The sequence below is a fragment of the Bemisia tabaci genome, chromosome 5 (genome assembly GCF_918797505.1).
Source record: "Bemisia tabaci chromosome 5, PGI_BMITA_v3".
Lineage (NCBI taxonomy): Eukaryota > Metazoa > Arthropoda > Insecta > Hemiptera > Aleyrodidae > Bemisia > Bemisia tabaci.
The window spans coordinates 44,482,889-44,506,724 of NC_092797.1; the positions used below are offsets into that span (position 1 = coordinate 44,482,889).

Here is a 23,836-nt window from a genome sequence, read left to right on the forward strand (position 1 = left end):
ATTACATAAACATTAGAAACTTTTGCTTTGGATCTGAATCATTCACTCGTCACAAAAGGCCTTAAAATCAACCACGCCCTTACTTCAAGACGAGATTTTTCCTCTAAATTGTATCCGACTCCCTTCTCCGACTTAAAGGTTGACAGAACTACGCGGCAACAAAAAAACTTATTCTTCAAAAGTCTGTGGTAACGCTGCACACAATAAAGAGCATTTTTTCGTTGTATAAAAAGAGGCCGTATGAACATTCAAATATTACTACATTTCTCCCTTTATAATATGAATTTTCTGATGAACTGGAGACTGTTCTTCCGTGTTAAGGGAAAACGTCATAAGAACATTCGCGAGTTGCAAAATTTCCTCGGATAAAATGTGTATTTTTGAGGAAAGTTGTGCACACTGTTCCTTGACATTTTTAGATATTTTAGATTAAACTTCGAAAAAATTTACAGAAAAATTCGAAGAAAAAGTTCTGAATTCTTCCGGTAGATTCGTATTTTATTGAAAAAAATATGGCAACGTCTAAAGGCTGAAACGGCGTCCATTCTCAGCAAGGCAGTATATTGGTTTCTGATTTTTTTAGCCGATATTCTTCACAATTTATATTACCATGTCTGACAATTTCGAGGAAAAGTATTTTATTTTTCCTCAAAAATTAGTATTTCATCCGAGAACATTTTGCAACGCGTGGATGTTCATACGGCATTCTTACTTAAAACGGCAGACCGACTGTACCTTGATGCGCTAGGGTCTGCATTATCTTAGATTTCGTTCAAAATCGCAGAATTATTTACGGCGATTCGTGCAGAACTGCCCTTGTTTACAGTTTTATGCTACCGACTGAATTTTAATTGACTCCCGTTGAAACGGGCATGAGATGCTCGTGCGAATTTCTTGAGCTGCTCAAACAATAGACAAAATATGCGTTGCAAGACTGTCCGATTTTGCGTCGAATGTTTAACTTGGCGTGCTTGTTATTAACCGTCACTAATGTTTTTATTACCTCACTATGCGCAATGCAGCAGGAGCAATTTAATGCGTAATCTAGGTAAGAAGGATGTAGACGGAGGTATTTTTAGGCCACAAGGCCTTCGTGTGAGGTTGAGTATAGGTCAGTGAGCGAGGTCGGCTTAAGTCAGTGTACCAAACGGTGACGGATAGAAAATTTCGAACTCTCCACTACCATCTTCTTCATAGATGTAAACCTCTTTTTTAATCTATTAAATTGTCTATTGGTGACGTCAAATGTAATGGTTCATCGATCGACAGCTATCAAAGGAGTGGTTCTACCTATTGAGCAATTTTTCCTTACTCAATTGCATTTTTGGCACAGACCAAAGTAGCACAGTGCAATACAAATATTAGGGTATCAAATTATGATTTCATTCCATAAAATTGAAATATTCTACCATGAAATTGCAATATTTTTACATGATTTTGTCCATGATTGCCGATTTTAAACTCAATAAGATGAGTTAGAGAGACACGATGCAATGCCTGAATTCATAACAATAAAATACAAGAAATACACACCAAATCGGTTTACAAGGCTAAAAACAGAGTACTCAAACTCAACCAGGACGTTTCGGGCCTGTTCGCACTAATTCCTGCTTTGGTTAGTTGCATGCTCATTTCTTCGTTTTAATTTTCAAATTATAGCTTTTGTTTCGGTTGAGATTGGGCATAATTGGCCCAAAACGTTCCGGTTATTTTTATTTACTCTGGTTTAGCCTTGTAAACCCTTTTGTTGTGTATTTCTTATATTTCATTGAATGATTTACGTGGATCAGAAAGATAGGCAATTTGTAATGTAAAGAAAATTACAATTTATTTAAATTTCATTGCTATACATTTCAATAAAATATGCCCCTCTATTCAGGAGGTAAGCAACATACACTGAAATGCATAATAATTTTACCATATACTGCCGTACTTAAGAAGAACACCTTCATGAACCTTTAGACGTTGCTATATTTCCTTCGATACAAAACGAATGTACTACATAAATTCTGAATATTTTTTCCAATTTTTCATACACTTCTGTTCGCAATGCAATTTAAAATAGCTCAGAACGCCAAGAAAAATATCGACGGCGTAAGTCCGCAATCACATATCTCGTTTGCGGTGTCTGAAAATATCCGCCTCTTCCTTATTTTTTTAAAGGAGAACAAATCAACACCATTCCTTGGAAGTTTTTGCAGAATTTTCTTCGCACAGAAAAGAAAAATCACGGCAGTTTTAAAGAATTGCCGTTGAGTAGTTTTCCGTTTAAAAGATAAGGAATAACAGGAAATCTGCGACGTCGCAAACCAAGTTATGTGATTGCCGACTTACACCGTCGATATGCATAGCTTTCCTCAGAAAATAATAATTTATCGTGGGAACTTTGGCAACCTCTGAAGGTTCATACGACGTTTTTCCCTAGACGGCAGTATGTTGCCGTGCTAAGGAAAAACGCCGTATGAACATGCGAGAGTAGCCAAATTTCCTCCGATAAAATGTTAATTTTTCAGGAAAATTATCTGTATTTTTGCTCGAAATTTGCAAACTTTTTAAATCAAATTACAAGCAAAATTGCCCGAGAAATTGGAAGAAAAATATTTGAAAATTTTATTGAAAATTAGTGATTTGTTAAAGGAAATTTGGCAATGCCTGAAGGCTCATACGGCGTTTTCCCTAAGCACGGCGGTATGGCTGCAATTTATTGCAATCCGTGTTACTCGGGGAGTTGAACCGTTTAAAGAACGATTCTGTAACTGGCGGAACTGGGCGATTTGACCCGGTCATTAGTGATGGGTTCCCTACTCTTGCGGCGATGAGCGTGGACTGATAAGGCGGTTGCGTCGTTGGGTTTTCAGGAGCAGAAGCAGCATCGCACGAGCTCTTACGCAGTCGAGGAGTTCCCGGAGCTGGAGCTTCCTGCCAACCATAAGCTTTCACCCAGCGAGGAAGACACGCAGCAGCACCACGAGGACCCCGCCGACGAGACCCGGCCCGGACAAAAGAATAGCAAGTGAGTAGTTTCCATGCTCTCGTCACGTGCCGCGTGGCTCGGGACTCCACCCACACCCACCTGTTGCCATCCAGGTTCCGGCCAATCATGCTTCCCGTTTCGATACTTTTGATTAGAGTACCTGTATAGCGAGAGTATGGACAGATGTGAAACTCCGAAAATCCACCAGGCCTTCACCGATGCCTCCGCGAATAAAGTTAGGGCCCAGAAATGCAGCCAACCTAGGAATTTCAATTATCCAGAGCGATTTATTAATACAATTGTTACGAACCACCGTTTATAAAGCACGTATTCGACTTAGTTTTTGCGAAAATTTACTCATTTTTGCGGAAGAACGCTCATTTATGTGCATCCTTAGCCATCTTGGTCAGAATTGGAATCTGCAGATTGGCAGTGAAATTTTGTGCGTTAAAAGTTGGATAGAAGGGTGGCTGCACTTTTGGGCCCTAAGCCCTCCATGAAGCGATCTGTCCATACTCTCGCTGTACAGATACTCTACTTTTGATTTCCCTAAAATCCTAAAAACTGTAGATTGGCTATGACCTACGAAAGAGCGCACCCTAGAGTACCTGTATACGGGAGAGTATGCCATGTAAATCCTTTTACTACAGAAACAGTGTGCCGCTCTCTGATTGGTCGTCTATCATGGAGCTCCTTAAGTTCGATCAATGTAAACAAACCCCAGCCCCTCCGCGCCTAGTTTGGCCCAATGTTAACAAACAAGATGGCGACAAAGTTCTACAAAGCTCTAGACGTGATGTTGGATAAGATAGAATTTTTTTTAAGATCAACTTCTGAATTGAGTTCGAATCGACCTTTAATGGATATTTTTGGCCAAAATTAACCTTTGAGTGTGATTATCATTCATTTCTCAGCCGATAATACGTGTTCCTCTGGGTCTGGTCTGTTTACATTGGGCCAAATTTGGAGCCCCATGATAGCCCAAAACTGATGAACCAGTTAGTAAGCGGCACAGAGATGGCAAAACTCTCCCGTATACAGGTACTCTACAAGCAACGGTATAAAAACGGTAAATTGGCTACGACCTACGAAAGAGCGCACCCCACAGAAAGCAATCGTTCAATAGACGGGGGGGGGGTTGAACTCCTAACTTAACTCTCATCCGAACCTCAATAACGTTAATCCATGCGTGATATTTTAATTAAGAGTTAAACGATAGAATTGAGGGGATAGGAGGACGAAGCGCATACATGCAGTTTTTGAAAAAATTAAAATTAAGGCTACGGAACTCAGGGATCATGAGATAAGCCTGACTACACTTTGTATATCGTTGCGACCGAGTGAGAATACATTGTTTCATTTGATGAAGAGAAATGGACTAAAGTAAGACTAAGACTAGTTTCAACTTCACTCGAGATTCAAATTATCATGCACCCATTGGCAAGTTTCCGTGGTTTTTTAAGTCTCGTCTTGACGAGATGCAAGAAAGCAAAATCTTAAAGATTATCTTTCACATCATCATATGAATTATTTTTTCAAAACTGGTTGGAGAATTATTTTCAGAGGAAGTTCTAAGTGAGAAATTGAATTACAGCAAATTGTCAGGTAAGTTACTCGGGAAAAGTTGAATTTTTGCTTCGTGGTGGGTGGATTTGAAAAGAGCATCCAACAAAGTTGATCACAAGCACTCTATTCACTCCAAATCACCCGGTAAAGTGTGAAATAGAATCTCTATCTGACAAAACTTTACATGTTAAGATAGGATTTTTTATTTCATCCATTAAATATAAAATTCGGATAGAGGGGAAAGCTAGAAAAACTAATTTTGTATAGGTTGAATTTATCCAAATTTCAGAAGAGCAATTCAAGTTTTAAGGTCTTTCTCCAAATGTCTTCATACTCGTAACCGTAATACCTAATAGTTTTATAAAACTTATTTCGAAATTTTCTCGATAGAAACTGCGCGAATGCAAAGCTTGTTTCTCTTTGTTGATGGCCTTTCTCACACCTACATTCTCCACTCCTCCTTGTCAATGACGCCGTGACTCAGAAGCCCCGCCTCTTCCAAGTTGAAAAATTCGGCAACACTGCTATTTATGATCTTCAGCTATATGGGTTCCATTCATGCGCTTCTACCTGTGCCTGTTCCCACTTTCCGTTTCCTCTTCTCGGCGGGAATTCGACCAAAACAATGGCATTTACCACCTCGTGAGGTTAGCCGTTGCGTATCGTGAATGGCACATTAGATAAGTGTGCCTACGGGACAAATGACTCATGCTTCGATCCTGCCTACGCAAGGCATTATGATCACCCTGTGCTCAGATTTATTCTCACACTTTTACTGTACAGCTATATATTCCTTACAATTTTCTAATTTTTGATGCATTATTTTTTATTTCAAGACCAGATTATTTATTTATTGATATAAGTTTCGATGGCTAAAGTTCGAGACCACGTATATCCGTTTGCGATGTTGCAGACTTCCAGCGAAACTTCATTTTTTCCTTGGGAAACTAGTCAGCGTATAATTTGTTGAAAACTTCTTCGATTTTTATCCTACACTGAAAAAAATAATATTCTGTTTTAGCACTTAGGGTGTCAAAAACGTGTCTGATGATCCGAAGATGCTGCCTTTGCTGTCCTCGCAGTTAATTTTACAACCTATGAATGTAAATTTAACGGCGTTGGCAGTAGAGGCAGCATCTTTGGATCACCAGACACATTTTTGACATCCTAGGTGCTAAAACAGCATATAATTTTTTTCAGTGTATGCAGAGACGTGAGACCCTTCACTGGCCTCTTGGCGATAGGTGGAAGCTTTTACTTTCGTGGACTCAATAATTCCTTGTGGAAAATTATAAGGGAGCAACAGACACCACTCTTATTTCGGCTGTTGACCTACCTACACGGTGGATGATGAGCTTCGGGTGACTTCATGAGCCAAACAAGTTCCCCAAATTTCGGCTTGTTTGCTTAACGTAACTGCCAACACACTTAACCATAAACCTTGTAGGTAGATCAACAATAGAATGATGAAGTCCCGAAAGTAAAAGTTTCCACCATAGCCGAGATACGAGTGGAGGTGGAGGGTCTCTTGTCCCTGCCCCTATGTTAGTAGAATATTCTGTATAAATTTCAAATATAACTTTTTTCTCTCTATGTTTACAGCATTGAGCGTGAAAGGCACTTAGAGAAAAAAGTTTTAAATTTGGAAACAACAAAGTACGAGGTGATCAAATTTAACGAAGGAGAAACGGAAACCAAAGATGGCGGCTTGGGCAAACCCTCCAAGAAGGACGAAGATGAAGGACAGATCGACTTCGTTGACTCGCCATTGGCCGATAAAGTACTCACCCCCGCCGGAACCTCAAAGGCCTCAAGGACAAGCATAAAGAAGGTAATGCTGCCGTGTTAAGGAAGAACGCCGTGCGAAACTTTATCAGTTGCCAAATTTCCTTTAATTTAAAAAGAATCTTCAGGAAAACTCCTGGATATTTTCGGTTCAATTTTTCGAAGAATTTTCTTCATAATTACATTTAAATTATCTGAAAATTTCAAGAGAAAATAGTCATAACACCCTTTAAAGTAAATATTCCATTGGGAGAAATTTGTGGACTCTCGAATGTGACATTTTTCCTTCGCACGGCAGAATGGAAGTTTGTCATTCATTTCCGTATCGCAATCAATCGGGTGAGGCGTGGAAGCTGCTATACTTATTACCACACGAGGACTGTAATTGGCAACGATGTTCACAAGTTGAGAATACAGGGATTCATCCATTAGACTGCATTTAAAATAATCTATGCACATTGAAACAGGTTGCCTCGTCTGAAATCGATTATTTACTATGCATATAAATGGAGGAAAAACACTGTTGCCGACTTGCGAGCATCACCACGGGTCTTAATTATCCGCAGAGAATCGGTACTGAAACCTGGAACACTCCAAAAGGGAAAAAAGTGATCGCGGAAACTGAATTTTAAAAGAGTCCACGCGCAGAGACTTTCGTGAAGGGCTGGATACACGTTGAAAGTGAAGCTTCAAAGTGGTTGCTGTTCAGCCAAGTGTTGCTATCCAGGGCCGGATTTAGGGGGTGGCCACACGGACCGCGGCCAATGGCAGCAAATTTAGGGGGCGGCAAATGTCGCAACTTTTTCAAATGTAGGTATTAAAAAAGATTCGGATTCAGAAAAAAAATTACAAACGAGAAAGACGACAAAATCTCTCATTTCCTGAGAATTAAATTATAGTAATTTCTAATTTGTTCGTTCTCGGTGATACAAAGAGACAGAGCCTTTCATGAGTCTAGTTGAGAGATAAACCAAACGCGCAATTTGGCCCGGAGCGGTGCGGCGCAGAGAGCAATGATGACGAGGAGATGGAAAGGAGAGGCCCTCGGCGCGCCGATCAGCATGAAACTTTTATTAGCGCCTACAATACTTCACGAATACTTCACGCATTGCATCAAACATAGTGCGGTTAGCAGCGGTTGGCGTGAAACTTATAGTGCCTACAAGACTGCATGAATACTTCACGCATTGCGTCAAAAACAGTGCGGTCGGCATGAAACGCATAGCGCCTACAAGACTGTAGGAATACTTCACGCATTGCGCCAAACACAATGCGGTTGGCGCGGTGGCGGAAATGAAAATTATGAAACCACATTCATGTTTATTCTTCCACAATTTTTTCGTTTATTTCTTATAAATGAAAGGCCTTGTCCACACAGAGGTAGGTTTACGGAATTTAACTTTCGCTGTTGACAGGGCTTTCACAAAAAATGTGCCCAACTCGAGTAAAGGCGTCTTATGCACTCCTCCTCCTTTCTATAGCTTTGTCTATCAATTTCAACAATCGGCTCGCTGAGCTGCTTTTTATTTTATAAATACATCTGTATTTGGGTGAGATTAAACGGGAGACTTTTAAATTATGTGAGTTTTCCATTTTACCAGGTTTGATACTTTTTAGTTTTTAGTTTGAGAACGCGCACAAGGATTATAGTGCTAGTGAAATATGTGTGGCCTGAAGATGGAATAAGGTGTTCCGAAATGTACATCGCTACTTGAATAGAAGAATCAATTAAGATAACCAGGACGAAAAATAGATCAGGTAATAACCGGGAAACTTTTAATTGTTTCAGGGTCCAAACGGGCAGGACTACGAGTACGAGTACGTGTACTACTACTACGACGAGGACGAGGAGGACAACAACACGCGGGACAAATCCCCGAGCCCGACGCCGACGCCGACGACGCCGGCCCCGACGCGGCGGCCCCCGACGTCCTACACGCCCGCGCCCGAGTACCAGGAGACGCCGCCGAGGACCCGCGGCAAAACCACCACCACCGAGTCCACCGGCATTGTCTACGAGAACAGCTTCAGGCGAGTCCTCCTCTTTCAAGCAACGCTCCCACAAGCCGCTTGCGACGCGAACTAAGGAACCTGTATGTGTACTGTACTGGAAGAAAAACACTTTGGATCTAGAGTCCAGACTCTTAAAAGCATCAACAGGAAAAAGTGGATTGCATTTTGCAAAAAGGAACCACTAGCATTGCAATGATGCTGAGATTGTGCAACTTCATCCTTTGCAATAAAATTGCGGAAGTTGTGAAACACTATGAAATTTAGATGGTAATTTTTGTCTTAAATTTACAGTTTTTAGCAAGTAAAATAGAAACTATTAAGGGATAATCGGGGTTTTCCTCCAAGACAAAAGAAGTTGCACAATCTTAGCAACATTGCAGGGCTAGTGGTTCCTTTTTGCAAAATGCAATCCAAGTAGTCTTGATACAATCAGAATCTAGCGTAAATCAAGAACCAGGCCTCTTAATTTAAGCGGATTTCGTTTTGATTCAAGCAAAAATCCGATTGAATCAAGAGTATTTTTCCTTGTCAATGTTTTCAAGGGTCCGGACTCTAGATCCAATGTGTTTTTTTTTTTTTTTTTTTTTTTTTTTTTTTTTTTTCAGTGTGCCGTGCTAACGAAGAACCCCGTATGAGCCTTCAGACGTTGCCAAATTTCCTCCGATAAAAACCGAATTTACTGGGAAAATCGCGACTGTTATTTTCCAAATTTTTCAGACCATTTTGTACGCAATTTAATTTCAAATATCTGAAAATTTCAAGGGAAAACATGCATGAATGTGGTCAAAAATACAGGTTTTATCAAGGGGAATTTGGCAACTCTTGAATGTTCTTACGGCGTTTTTCCTTAGCACGGCAGCGTAGGGAGAGTACGGACACGTCGAAATATCGAATTGTTAGGGCCTAAAAGGCTAGCCAATCTATGAATCCAAATTATCCTGAAGTACAGTGTTTTTCCGTCACTTCAGGCATTCTTCAGGAGCTCTTAGTCCCTTCTGGGTCCCAACTCGTGACAGCCACGAGAATGAGATCGAGATTCGGCTCCACTTTGATGAGGGTCAGCAAAGCCCCCCCCCCCCTCCTTCCCCAGTGCCGACTTACCGGCCGCTCAGTAGGCCTTTTAAGTAGCGCTAAGGAGAAAAGGTGATTTTTGGAAGTATCTGTAATTTTTGAACTTAGCGACCCTCAAGAATCCCTAAAAATGTATTTTGAACGGTTTGCACATTTAATCTGATTTATTAACATCCAAATCTGGCTTTGGAACCATATTTTGGCGCGCGAAAATCGGTCGGCGCGCGTTGAGCGGAAGTTTCAATCGTCCATAACTCTCGAACCATTCGGTTCCCCAGCTTACCGGACCACTCGTTGGGTGCAGAAAAAGACGGACAATTAAAAAAAAACTGGTTTTAATTTAAATAAAAAATTTAATACCTTGTAAATTCTTTGTTCCAAAGAAATTTTATCGACTCAAACTGACAAAAAACAGATATGTTAACTTAAAAATGTGATTTCGGAATTTTAACCTTTAGAATCTTAAATTATGCAATTTTAGACGATTTTTCGTCCAAACCGGACCTCCATATCCTTCTCCGTTCGAGAGATATTGAGGTCCACAGGTTTTGACTTTTACCCCCTCTAGCACCCCCCAAAAATGTTTGGGGGTTCTGAAAATTTGGGAAAAGAAGCTGTAGAGTATGAGTAATCAATAGACAAAGTTTGACGAAATTCTGGGGGGGGGGGCAAAAAAGCCGTTGTTGCATCGAGCTCTTTAAGCGTTATAATTTTCTCCTCAGTAAGACGGCAAGAAGCTTGCTTAAAAAAGCATTGCACCCTGTCGCGCGGGCAACTTCGCGTCGCACGCCGCTTGTGGAAGCGTACCTTTATCAACTTTGAGCTTCCTCATTCCCGCGCTTATGTAAAGCCCCTCCGGGGGTTGCACCTAGGCCCGCGGTTGGGCCATGTTGCCATCGGAGCTTCCGTGTGATGAAAAAAAATGAAATATTGACACTACCTCTGACAGTGGCCAAGCGTGAGTGATCGAATCTCGATATTTACCCATTTGAAGCTATGGCAAAGAATCGATTATTGAGATGTTCGTTGCAAACACCCTGTTTATCGATCCTATTCCATAGGTGTAAATGCAAAAAGTCAATCGATTTATCGCAAAGCACGCCACGCCACTGACTTCTGAATAGATCTGTTATCCAATGTCCGTGGTTACAAGGGTATGAACAGAGAAGACATAGGGAACATGGAGCGATCCTATTGGTTGAAACGGGTGGTTGTTATAGACTAGGGGGGGGGGGATATTGAACTAACTACACAGGGTCTATCGTGGGTTGCCGTTAGTTAGCACATTACTTACCTTCTTTTTCCATTCCAACCACCCACTTCCACCGATGGGATCGCTTTACTTTCAGTTTGTCTTCCGTGTCTATCACTTTTTCTATGAATTCCAACATTGAAAAAAAACTCCGGCCGTGAGAGCCGCAATTACGGGCTATATAGACATCAGGCATATACGCATAGGCGTAGCTTCGATTGCTACGGCTCCAGCAGCCGGAATTTTCGGCTTTTGAGCCCGGAACGGACGGTATGTCTAAAAAACTCCTAATTGCGGCTCCTACGGCCGGAGTTTTTTTTTCAGTGAACAAACAGCCAGCAGGGAAGACAGAAAAGAGCGACGGAAGACATGTTTTAAGGGCTGAAAATAAAATAATTTTACTCTTGTGAGTACACTGATCGTCCAGATTTTCAAATTTTAATAATCCGAAACCAATCAAAAGTTTCTGAGAATTGCTCCAGCACAAAACCACTTTTGACCTTTCGCAAAAAACCCTTTTATTTTGATGAGTATTCGTCGTGGAGGTTCAAAAATATCACCCAAGCAATGGAGCTCACCAAGGCCGAAAATTAGGAGATGAAAACGGTGATGCAATTCTCCTTCTTTAAACCCGTATCCTCTCCATTTTTCCCGTAGAACCACGAGTACGAACGCACCGGGCTTTAATGGGCGAAAATAATTACAACTGAGAGAAGCTTTTAATTGTCTCTGAAAATGGTCACTTTTAATTTCCTCCTGTCATCGGAGCGGAACGGAACACCTGAATCACCTGATAGTGTAGAAAGTTCATTCTATGAGTCTCAAAGTCTCAACTGTTAATTTCACATAACTTTTTGACAGTGCAATTGGGCGTATTTTTGCCAAACGGAACTATAGACGAGTGGAAAAGATGGGGTGTGCTCGTTGAAGCTGCATAAGAAACAATGTAAAAGTGGGCGTGGTTCCCTTTGGAAAAATGGAAAAGCGGGATTTTGATTTCTGTCAAACGGAACTATGTGCCAACTGAATGCGACACTGATGAGCCATGGGCATGGCAAAAGAGCCTTGTGGACAGGGCTCATGAGTTAATGCGGCAAAAGAACGACCGCGGCAGCAGCTTTGTCACCACTAACGTCACCGGGTTCTTACGGCCTAACGAGCACACCCCTTCTTTCCCATCTGTCTCTAGTTCCGTTTGGCAGACATACGTTCAATTGATCTTAGAGCTCGAAATTGACATCATGTCAGGAGTGGAAGTCAAAATAATCATAATGTGACAAAATAATAACAAAAAATTTGCAGTTTTAACACAAAAAACTCTTGTCCTACCTCTCTCAGTGGCTTGTTCTACTGTGCGACATTCTCAGTTCAATTCAAGTCCGAATTTCCCAGGAGACTTAAACGCACGCTAAGGAGCATTTCGCATCGTCCATTCCGATGCACTGTCTCTTCTTATTTCTCTGTACTAGCCGTTCTGGACGCGCTTTCCGCGTCCGTCACGGCCAGCCAAGGGGCTGCGCCCCCTGAACCCCCGATCACTCGCTACGCGAGTGACATTCGGCTCGCTCCGCGAGCCATTTTTCTCAGTGATTGGACATTTGATCACTGCCCGAATTTCCCAGGAGACTGAAACGCACGCCAAGGAGCATTTCGTCTCGTCCATTCCGATGCACTGTCTCTTCTTATTTCTCCGTATGTTGCTTCATTTTAATATCAGTTTTTTGATCTTGCAGGTATTCAAACACTGACTCAACAATCGAAAGAGGAACACTGCCAGTAGCTGAGCCAGCCGCGAACGAAGTTTTACCCCCGTCTGGATCCAGGTAGGCACGCCGCACATACGTAATATTTTCCACTTATTCTGCTGTACTAAGGAAGAATGTCGTATGAACCTTCAGGCGTTGCCAAATTTCCTTTGATAAAACATGAATTTCCTAGTAAACATATAAATATTTTGCTTCTAATTTTTCAGATAATTTTGTTTCACATAGTTTCACATTTTGCACAAAGTCCCTAAAAATGTCAAAGAAAAATATTGATATCTTTCCTCAAAAAGTAAAATTTTATTGAAGAAAATTTGGCAACTTGAATATTCATACGAAGTTCTTGACCTCAAGAAACCTCAATGGGGTAGTGAAGGAGCATCACTGGTGAGGAAAGGAAAACAGTGGTCAAAATTTGACCATTTCATAATTTCTGTGCCTTTGTATGCATTTTTGACCCAGCACTTCTCACTGTCCAGTTAAGGGGCCTTACGGCAGTTTCGAGACATTGTTTTCATCTTTTTCTCCGGCGCGTCTAAAAATTTCCGTGAGTCGGATTATAAGCTCAGGAAGAGACTATTTCCGGACTCAAAGCTCTCAAAAAGTTGTTAAATTACAAACTTTCTGCCATCCTGAAAATTCCAAAGTTTCTCCTCGTAAAAAGAAAAAAATGTCAAAATCCTGTCAAATATTTTGAAAATGTTATAACCATTTTTGCCTTTCCCAACAACTCAAAGAAACTTAACTCCCTGAATACTCTAATTACTACTTAAAATCCCCCCTTCCCAAAATTACCCTGAAATCCTAAAATCTAAAAAATACACAACAACAACATATCTTCCAGACATTGAATAGAGCCCTAAACCCATCTAAAATTCTTGTAAATCTTCCAAAAATACAAACATTTGTATACATGCATAAAAGAGTCGCTTTTAGCGCTTATAGCGCTCTCTGGCGCTTTGCGACGCCTAATCGCCACAAAACTCGGTCCTCCCACAAGTCATCAGGGAGTTGGCACTCCCTCATCTCATCTATAACCCCCTGTTGCCAACCTTTCAAACATTTTTATGACCCATCTTTCCATGCAAAACCCTCACAATTTCTGGAGTAAATATCCATTTATAAATAAAAGGAGGCGCAGGATTGTATTCCAAGTCGTTTCTTAAATCTTAAGGCTTCCTTCACCGATACAGTTCTCATGGCCTAAGGAGGCCTCAATGTTCGAGGCTATAAATAAGACCCATACAGTTTTCAAAAAGTGTCGTGTAAAAAGTTGTCAGAGTCGATTGCAGGGACCGATTTATCTCCAACGATACATTTTCGAAAACCGGTTCTGATTTCGGTCTCCGTATCGTCGTTATCTCTGTAGCTTTCAGGCACGCCGCGATGTCCCATCCTTACATAACGCGCCTCGGGACTGGACGCTCGGACAAACCTCTTAACGCGTTCATGGCCAAGGCTCCGGTTCGTCGCATGAAACTTTTTTCTCCGATCATCGCTCTTCCTCTTCCGTGTCTCCTCAAAGCTGTCCGAAACGCTCATATTCCATGTCACTTGAGGGAAATATTTAGTGCGTGGTTTTTCAAAGTGCACATCACTCGAAATTCCGAGCGACGTTCGTTATCTAACGCACGGTTTCTCTCAAATAAAACTTGGCTTGGCGATGGGCAATGGGCGCCACCGTCGCACAGTGGGTCGAGTCAATGAGAGAGGTCGGACAAAATTTTGAAACTTTAAACGCTTATGACTCCGTTTTTACAAAAATTAAAGATTCTTAAAGTGGTTACACTGGCCTGTCAACGCTAGACATAACATTGGCAAACGACACCTTACACCCCCTAGAGTGCTAAATTTTCAGATTGTTTCGTCTTTCATCATCGATACATGCCTGAGAGTGATAACACGACCCGCGTCTACTTTTCTAACCTTGCGTTAAAGTCTCCGACAAATTCATTTTCTGGTGCCGCACAGATCAGTCAATGAGAGAGGTCTGACAAAATTTGGAAACTTTAAACGCTTTCTCGATCAAAGATAATAAAATAATATATTATATAAAATATAAATAAAATAAAATTTTAATAAAAATTTAATATAAAATTAATAATAATAAATAAAATATAATTAAAAAAATAAAATTAATAATATTAAAAATATTATAAAATAATTAATAATAAAAAAAATAAAAAATATAATTATAAAAATTATTAAATAATATAATTAAATAATTTAATAATAAATTTAATAAAATAAATAAATAATAAATTAATTATAAAAAATAAATAAAAATAAATAAATAAAAAAATAAAATTAAATAAATAATAAAAAAAATAAATTATATTAAAAAATTAAAATAAAAATATAATTATAAAATAAATAATAATAAATATAATTATAATAAATAATATAAAATATATATAAATAAATAATAAATAATAATATATAAAATAAAATAATATATAAATATAATAAATATAAATTAAAAATATATAATATTAAATATAAATAAATATATAATAAAAAATATATATAAAATAAAAATATAAAATTAATATAATAATAAAAATATAATATAAATAATATAATAATATAAAATAAATATATAAAATAATATAAATATTAAAAAATAATAATAAATAATAAATATAATAAATATAAAATAAATTATAAATATAAATAATAATAAAATATAATAATATAATTAAAATATAAAAATAATATAATATAAAATAAATAATATAAATAATAAATATAATAAATATAATAATATTAATAAAATATAAAAATTAATATAATAATAAATATAATATAAATAAAATATATAATAATAAAAAATATAATAAATATATAATATTAATATAAATAAATAATATAAATATTAATAAATATAATATAAATATAAAATAATAATTATATAAATAATAATATAAATATAATATAAATAATATAATAATAATAAAATATTAAATAAAATAATAATATTAATAATAATAAATATAAAATAATTAATATAAAATATAATATAATAAAATAAATAATAATAAATATAAAATATATAAAATATAATATAATATTATAAATAATAATTATAATAAATAAAATAATATAAATAAATATATAAAATATAATAATAAATATATAAATATAATATTAATAAAAATAAATAATAAATATTATAATAAATATAAAATATATTAATATAAATTAATAATAATAAATATATATATAAATATAAATAATATAAATAATAAATAATAAAATAATATAATATAATAAATAATAAATATATAAATAAATAATAAAATAATAATAAATAAATATAAATAATATATAATATTAAATAATAATATATTAATAATATAAAATTATTAATAATAATATAATAATATAATAAAATATAATAATAATATAAATATTATAATAATATAATATAAATTATATATAAAATAAATATAAAATATAAATATTATAATATAATAAATTATATAATAAATATAAAATAATATAAAATATATAAATAATAAATATATAAAATTATATAATATAAATAATATAATAATTATATAAAATATATATAATAATAAATATAATAATAAATAATATAAATAATAAATATAATAATATAATAAAATATAAATATATATATAAATATATAAATATAATAATATAATATAAAAATATATTAATAATATAAATAAATAATATAAAATTATAAATAATAAATTAATAAATAATATAATATAAAATAATTATAATATATAATATAAATAATAAATATAAATAATATATTATAATTAATAATAAAATATAAAAATAATATAAATATATATTATAATAATAAAATATAATATAATTAAAATATAATAATAAATATATATATAAATATATTAATAATATAATATATAATATTATTAAATAATAATAATAATATAATAAATATTATATAAAATATATAAATAATATATTATTAAATAAATAATATTAATAAAATAATATATAATATAATAATATTATAATATAATAATAAATATAATAATATAATATAAAATATAAATAATAATTAATATAATATAAATAATATAAATATATAAATAATTAATATATAAATAATAAATAATATATAATAAATAATAATTATAAAATATAATAATAATTATAAAATAAATATAATAATTATAATATAATATATAAATTAATATAATATATAATAATAAAATATATAATATAAATAATATATATAAATATAATAATATAATTATATAAATATAATAATAATTAAAGTAATAATATTAAAAAATTAAAATAAAAATTATAAAAATTATAGTACAATAAAAAAATAAACAAATGAATTAATAATTATAAAAAATATCATATATATATAATATATAATAATAATTAAAATATTATAATAATAAAACATATATGTCCAAAATATATTATAATAGATATAATTAATAAACTAATAAAATATCATATTCCTATATAAAAGGAAATAACATGTAAAAAACAATTTAAAACAAAATAATATGATTAGTATTAAAAAATAATATATTAACTTAATATATATTAAAAAATAAAATATTTAATATATATATGAATTTTAATATTTAATTATAACTTAAGATAACAAATCATAAAATAAATAATCATTAATAAAATCACTAAAAATAATAAAAACAAAAATTAATAATAATATAATTAATTTTAAATATTCAAGTAATATAATAATGTATAATAATACAATAAATCAATAAATATAAATCTAATCAATAATCTATATATAATATAATAATATTATAATAAATATTAATAATAACTTAAAAAAATCAATAAACACCATTCTTATAAAATAAACCATCTTATATTCCAATAACTAATAATGTAAATATTCCAAAACTATTTATATCCATACTAAAATAACCTTAAAGAACTAACTACAACTAACGAGAAACTTCAATCACCTCACAATACTACCATATGTACCAATAAACCCACCCCACCACCACACCCACACCACCCACCCAACACACAACACCACCACCACAACACCAACCCCCACACCAACCCACACACACCCACCCCACACACCACCAACCAACCCAAACACCCACAACCCACCCCCACAACCACACCCAAAACACCCCAACAACCAACCCCCACCACCCCCCACCAACCACCACCAACACACACCCACCCCACCACACACAAACACCACAACCCACCAAACCACACCACAACACCCACCCCACACCACAAAACCCACCCACACCACACCAACCAACCACCCACACCACCCCCACACCACCAACCAACCACCCAACCCCCACCCTACCCACCACCACCCCCAACCCCCCACCAACCCCCCCCCACCCCCACCCACAACCCCCACCCCCACCCAACCACCCCACCACCCACACCCCACCACCCCCCACACCCACACCCCCCACCCCCACACCACACCCCACCCACCACACCCCACCAACCCCACCCCACCACCCCACCCCCACACACCCCCCCACACCCCACCACCCACCAACCCACACCCCCACCCACACCACCCCCCCACCCCACACCACCCACCCCACCCCCCACCAACACCCCCCACACCCCACCCCCCCACCCACCCACCCCACCCCCCACCAACCCACCCCACACCACCCCACCCCACCAAACCACCACACCCCCACCCACCCCCACCCACCCCACCCCCCACCCCCCACCACACACCCCCACACCCCACCACCCCACCCCACCACCCCACCCCACCACACCCACCACACCCCACCACCCACCCACCCCAACCCCACCCCCAACCACACCCCCAACCCACCCACCCCACCCACCCAACACCCACCACCCCACCACCCACCCCCCCACCCACCACCCACCCACACCCCCACCCACCCCACCCCACCCCACCCCAAACCCCCCACCCACACACCCCCCCCACCAACCCCCACCCCACCCACCCCCCACCCCCCACCCCCACCAACCCACACCACCCAACCACCCACCCCCACCCCCCCACACCACCCCACCCACCCCCCACCCCACAACACCACCCCCCCCCACACCCACACCCCCCACCCACCCCCACCCACCCCCCACACACCCACCCCCCACCCAACCCCCACCACACCCCCACACCCCCACCCCCCCACCCCCACCCCACCACCCCCCCCCACACCCACACCCCCCCACACCCCACCACCCACAACCCCAACAACCCCCACCCCACCACACCACCCCACCACCCCCCACACCCCAACCACCCACCCCACCACCCCACCCCCCCCAACCACCCACCCCCCACACCCACCCCCACCAACACCCCCCCCCACCCACACCCACCCCCCACCCCACCACCAACACCCACCACCCACAACCCACCCACCACCCCCCCACAACCCACAACACCCCCACCCACCCCACACCCCACACCACCCCACCCACCCCCACAACCACACCCACCACCACCCCCCCACACCCCACCCCCAACACCAACCCCCCCCCACCCCCCACCACCCCACCCCCCACCACCCCCCACCACAACCCACCACCCACAACCCACCACAACCCACCCCAACCACCCCACCCCCACAACCCACCCACCCACCCACCACCCACACCCCACCCCCCACACCACCCCACCCCCACCACACCCACAACACCCCCACACCAACACCCACCCACACCCACCCCCCCCACCCCACACCAACACACCCCACCCACACCCCCAACCCCACCACCCCCACCCCCCCCCCACACCACCCAACCCACCCCCACCACACCCACCAACCACCCCACCACCACCCCAACACCCACCACCCACCACCCCCACCCACAACCACCCACCACCACCCCACACCCCACCACACACCCACACCCCCACACCCACCCCACACCACACACCCCCCACCACCAACCCCACACCACCCAACCCCCCCCACCACACCCCACACACCCACCCCACCCCACCACCCCCAACCCCACCCACCACACCCCACCCACCCACCACACCCCCCCCACCCCAACCCACCACCCACCCCACCCCCCACCACCCCACCCCACCACCCACCCCAACACCCACACCACCCACACACCCACCCCCACCCCCCCAACACCCCACCCCCACCCCCACCACCCCACACCCAACCCACAACACCCCCACCCCACCCCCCAACCCCCACCCCACACCAACCCCACACCCCCACCACCCACCCCCCACCACCCCCACCCCCAACCACCCACCCACCCCCCACCCACACACCCACCCCCACACCCCCCACCAACCCCACACCCCCACCCCACCCCACCACCCCCCCCCACCCCACCCACACACCCACACCACCCACCACCCCACCCACCACAAACCCCCACAACACCCACCACACCACCCCACACCCACACCCCACAACCCCACCCACCCCCCAACCACCACCCACCCCACCACCCCCACCCAACACCCCACCCACCCCCACCCACCCCACCCCACCACCCCACAACCCACACCCACCCCAAACCACCCCCAACCCACCACACCCCCCACCCACCACCCCACACCCCCCACACACCACCCCAAACCAACACCCCCCACCCACCCCACCCCCCCCAACCACCCCCACCACCCCACCACAACCCCCACCCACCCCACCACACCCCCCCCCACCCACCCCACCACCCCCAACCCCACCCACAACCCCACACCCCACCACCCCACCCCCCCCAACCAACCCCACCACACCCCACCCACACCACCCCACACCCCACCCCACCCCCAACCACCCACCCACCCCCACACCCCACACCCCCCCCACCCACACCCACCCACCACCCACACCCACCCCCCAACACCACCCCACCCCAAACCCCCCACCCCCCCCACCCCCACCCACACCACCCCACCACCCACCCCCACCACAACACCACCCCCCACCCCCACAACCCCCCACCCCACCACCCACCCCACACCCACCCCCACCCACCCACCCCCACCCCACCACCCACCCAACCCACCACCACCCCCCCACCACCCACACACCCACCCCACACCACCCCCAACACACCCCCCACCCCACCACACCCCACCCAACACAACCACACCCCACACCCCCACCACCCCAACCACCACCCCACACCCCCACCCCCACCCCACCCCCACCCCCCCAACACCCACCCCACCCCCAACCCCACCCACACCCCCACCCAACACCACACCCACCCCCACCCACCCCCAACCAACCCCACCACAACCACCCACCCCCCCCACCCCCAACCCCACCCCACCACAACCACACCCCCAACCCACACCCCCCCCACCACACCCCCACCCCACCCCCCCACCAACCCACCACCCCCACCACCCCCCCCACCCACACCCCCCCACACCCACCCCACACCACCCCACACCCCCCACACCACACCCCCCCACCAACACCCACCACCCCCCACACCCACACCCCCACCCCACCCCACCCACAACACACCCCACCCACACCCACACCCCACCACCCACCACAACCCCCCCCACACCCACCCACCCAACCACCCCCCCCCACCCACCAACCCCAACCACCCACCCCCACACCCACACCCACACCCAACACCCCCACCCACCACCCACCCCCACCCCCACCAACACCCACACCCCACCCCACCACCACCCCACCCCACCACCACCACACCCCACCACCCACACCCCACACCACCCCACCCTATCCCACCCACCAACACCACCCCACCACCCACCCCCCACAACCCCCACACCCACCCCACACCCCACACCACCACCCCCAACCAACCCACCCCCACACCCCACACCACCCCCCACACCACCCACCACCCCCCACACCCCACCCACCACCCCCCCACCCCACCCCCCACAACCCCACCCACCACCCACCCCCCACCCACCACACCCCCCCACCCCCCACCCACACCCCACACCCCACCCCCCACACCCCACACCCACCCCACACCCCCCCACCACCCCACCCAACCACCCCCCACCACCCCCCCACCCACACCCCCACACCACCCCAACCACCCACCCCACCAACCCACCCCACCCACCAACCCCCCCCAGAACCCACACCACCACCCACACAACCAACCACAACACACCCACCACCAAACCCCACCCACCAACAACCACCCACCACCCAACACACACACCACCCCACATACCACAACCCAACCCCCACCCACAACACCCACCAAACCACACCAACCACAAACACACACCCAACAGCTCTCGTTACGGCCCACCAAAAGGCCCCAAACCCCTCAACAGCCTCCGTAAAACCAACCACAACCCCGACATAACCAACATCTAGGAAACCCTGGCCAGTCAACTGCTGGACCTAACCATGGCCCCCCCCAACCAAACACCCCCCACCGAGCTAAAAATTCAGATTGTTTCGTCTTTCATCATCGATACATGCCTGAGAGTGATAACACGACCCGCGTCTACTTTTCTAACCTTTGCGTTAAAGTCTCCGACAAATTCATTTTCTGGTGCCGCACAGATCAGTCAATGAGAGAGGTCTGACAAAATTTGGAAACTTTAAACGCTTGTAACTCCGTTTATACAAAAATTTGAGGTTCTTAAAATGGTTTCATCGGTTTCCTCGTAGACTTTTCTTCCAAAAACACCCCTTGAAACTTAAAATGTGACGAATTAAACATCAAAATTTGCAGGTTTTGTCGGACATGAAATTTCCGACCTCTCTGATTGACTTGATCCACTGTGCGCCACCGCCGCACTTTCAAAAGGGCCGGGCCCTCAAATCGCCAACGAATAAATGTCAGCTCGGGTCGTCTCATTGAAATGCGGAGCGCTGGACGGTGGACGCGCACTTTCGTTTCTGTTCTTTCGGTGAGGAATGGTTTCTCGGAATATGCGCGGGTTAAAGAGCAGCGCATACTGCACACTTCGGTTGACATAAAAAAAGAATTCTTCTAACTGTTACTCCGTGAAAAGCTACCACACCGACGGCGCACAGTGGATCGAGTCGATTAAAGAGGTCGGACATCCAGATATGGATCTAGCAATTTGGCAACACCGGGTTCTCTCCATTTAAACCTATGTTAAGTAATCGATTCTTACGGGACACCTGACCCCTCCAAGAATCGATACATTTTCATAGTTTTAAATGGAGGAAATCCGGTGTTGACTGTTGATGTTGTTAACATTTTTTTTAAAAATAAACAACTCCGCGGCTCTGTTAGATGATAAAAGGAGCAGTTTTTGATACTTTAAAACTTATCGCACGCCTCTAGCTCACTTTCCGAACGAGAAACGGTTGCCACAAGCTGCCTCTTCAAATTCACTTAATCGTGTATTAAGGGGCAGGCTATGCAACCCGCTCAATTTGGAGAAATCTTAGTTTTACATGTACCTACCTATAGCAAGAGTTTCAAGTCGATAGGACTTGAAGGGCGGAAAAGTTATCAAGACCAGGCCTGCCGTGCTAAGGAAAAACGCCGTATGAACATTCGAGAGTTGCCAAATTTCCTTAGATAAAATGTTTATTTTTAAGAAAAATTATGAATGTTTTTCCTTGAAATTTCCAGGAACTTCGGGTAAAATTGGGAACAAAATTAGCTGAAAAATTGGGAGAAAAATATTTACAAATTTTCTCGAAAATTCGTGACTTACCAACTGAAATTTGGCAACGGCTGAAGGTTCATACGGCGTTTTCCCTTAGCACAACAGCGAGAAGAGGTCCCCCTAATAATTTGCGCAGCTCCTCAAACCACACAATTCCCAAAAACTTGACCCTCTTATATCAAACAGAACCCAGACGGTGTCGGTCCATCCTCGATTCCGAGTCGATGGGGTCAACCGTTCAAACTGAACCCCCCCCCCCCTTCTTTCCTCTCGCCGGGGGGAGGGGGGCGGTAACGGCGATGATCACAATGCCAGACGTGACTGGACAATTACAGGTGTACCCGGAGCCCACCTCGAGCCGGGGCACACATCAATACAATTTGCACACAGAACGTGCGATTCGTCGATGGTGCACAATTACTTAGACGGCGGCCCAGGACGAGGATGAGTATCGAATATTGAGCAACGGATCACTTATGTAATGAGTGACGCGTCTTATCCGCGCTGCAATCGCCCGCTGAGACCAGATGAGGATGAGGATGGGACGAGACCCACCGCTTCCCGCCCGCCAAGCTCCAAAGTCGTCGGCGCACGGTGGATCGAGTCGATCAGGAAAGGGCGTACATGAAATTTTTGACCAAAACTGCAAATTTAGACGTTTATTTCATCATATTTTAAATAATAATGGGGGTTTCTAAAAGGAAATTTTACGAGGGAACCAATGGATCTACTTTTGAAACCTCAGAGTTTATTATGAACGAAGTTATGAGCTTTTAAAGTTTCAAAATTATGTCCGACTTCTC

At 42.3% G+C, this 23,836-nt stretch overlaps 1 protein-coding gene across 1 annotated transcript in view; it reads left to right on the top strand.

Moving 5' to 3' along the window:
- Positions 1-23,836, top strand: part of LOC109032208 (uncharacterized) — a 123,473-nt gene that overhangs the window by 76,016 nt on the left and 23,621 nt on the right. The window contains exons 5-8 of the mRNA XM_019044223.2: positions 2,859-3,013; positions 6,143-6,371; positions 8,115-8,356; positions 12,395-12,484. Of these exons, the coding sequence (XP_018899768.2) occupies positions 2,859-3,013; positions 6,143-6,371; positions 8,115-8,356; positions 12,395-12,484 (716 nt within the window). The remainder of the gene's footprint in view (positions 1-2,858; positions 3,014-6,142; positions 6,372-8,114; positions 8,357-12,394; positions 12,485-23,836) is intronic.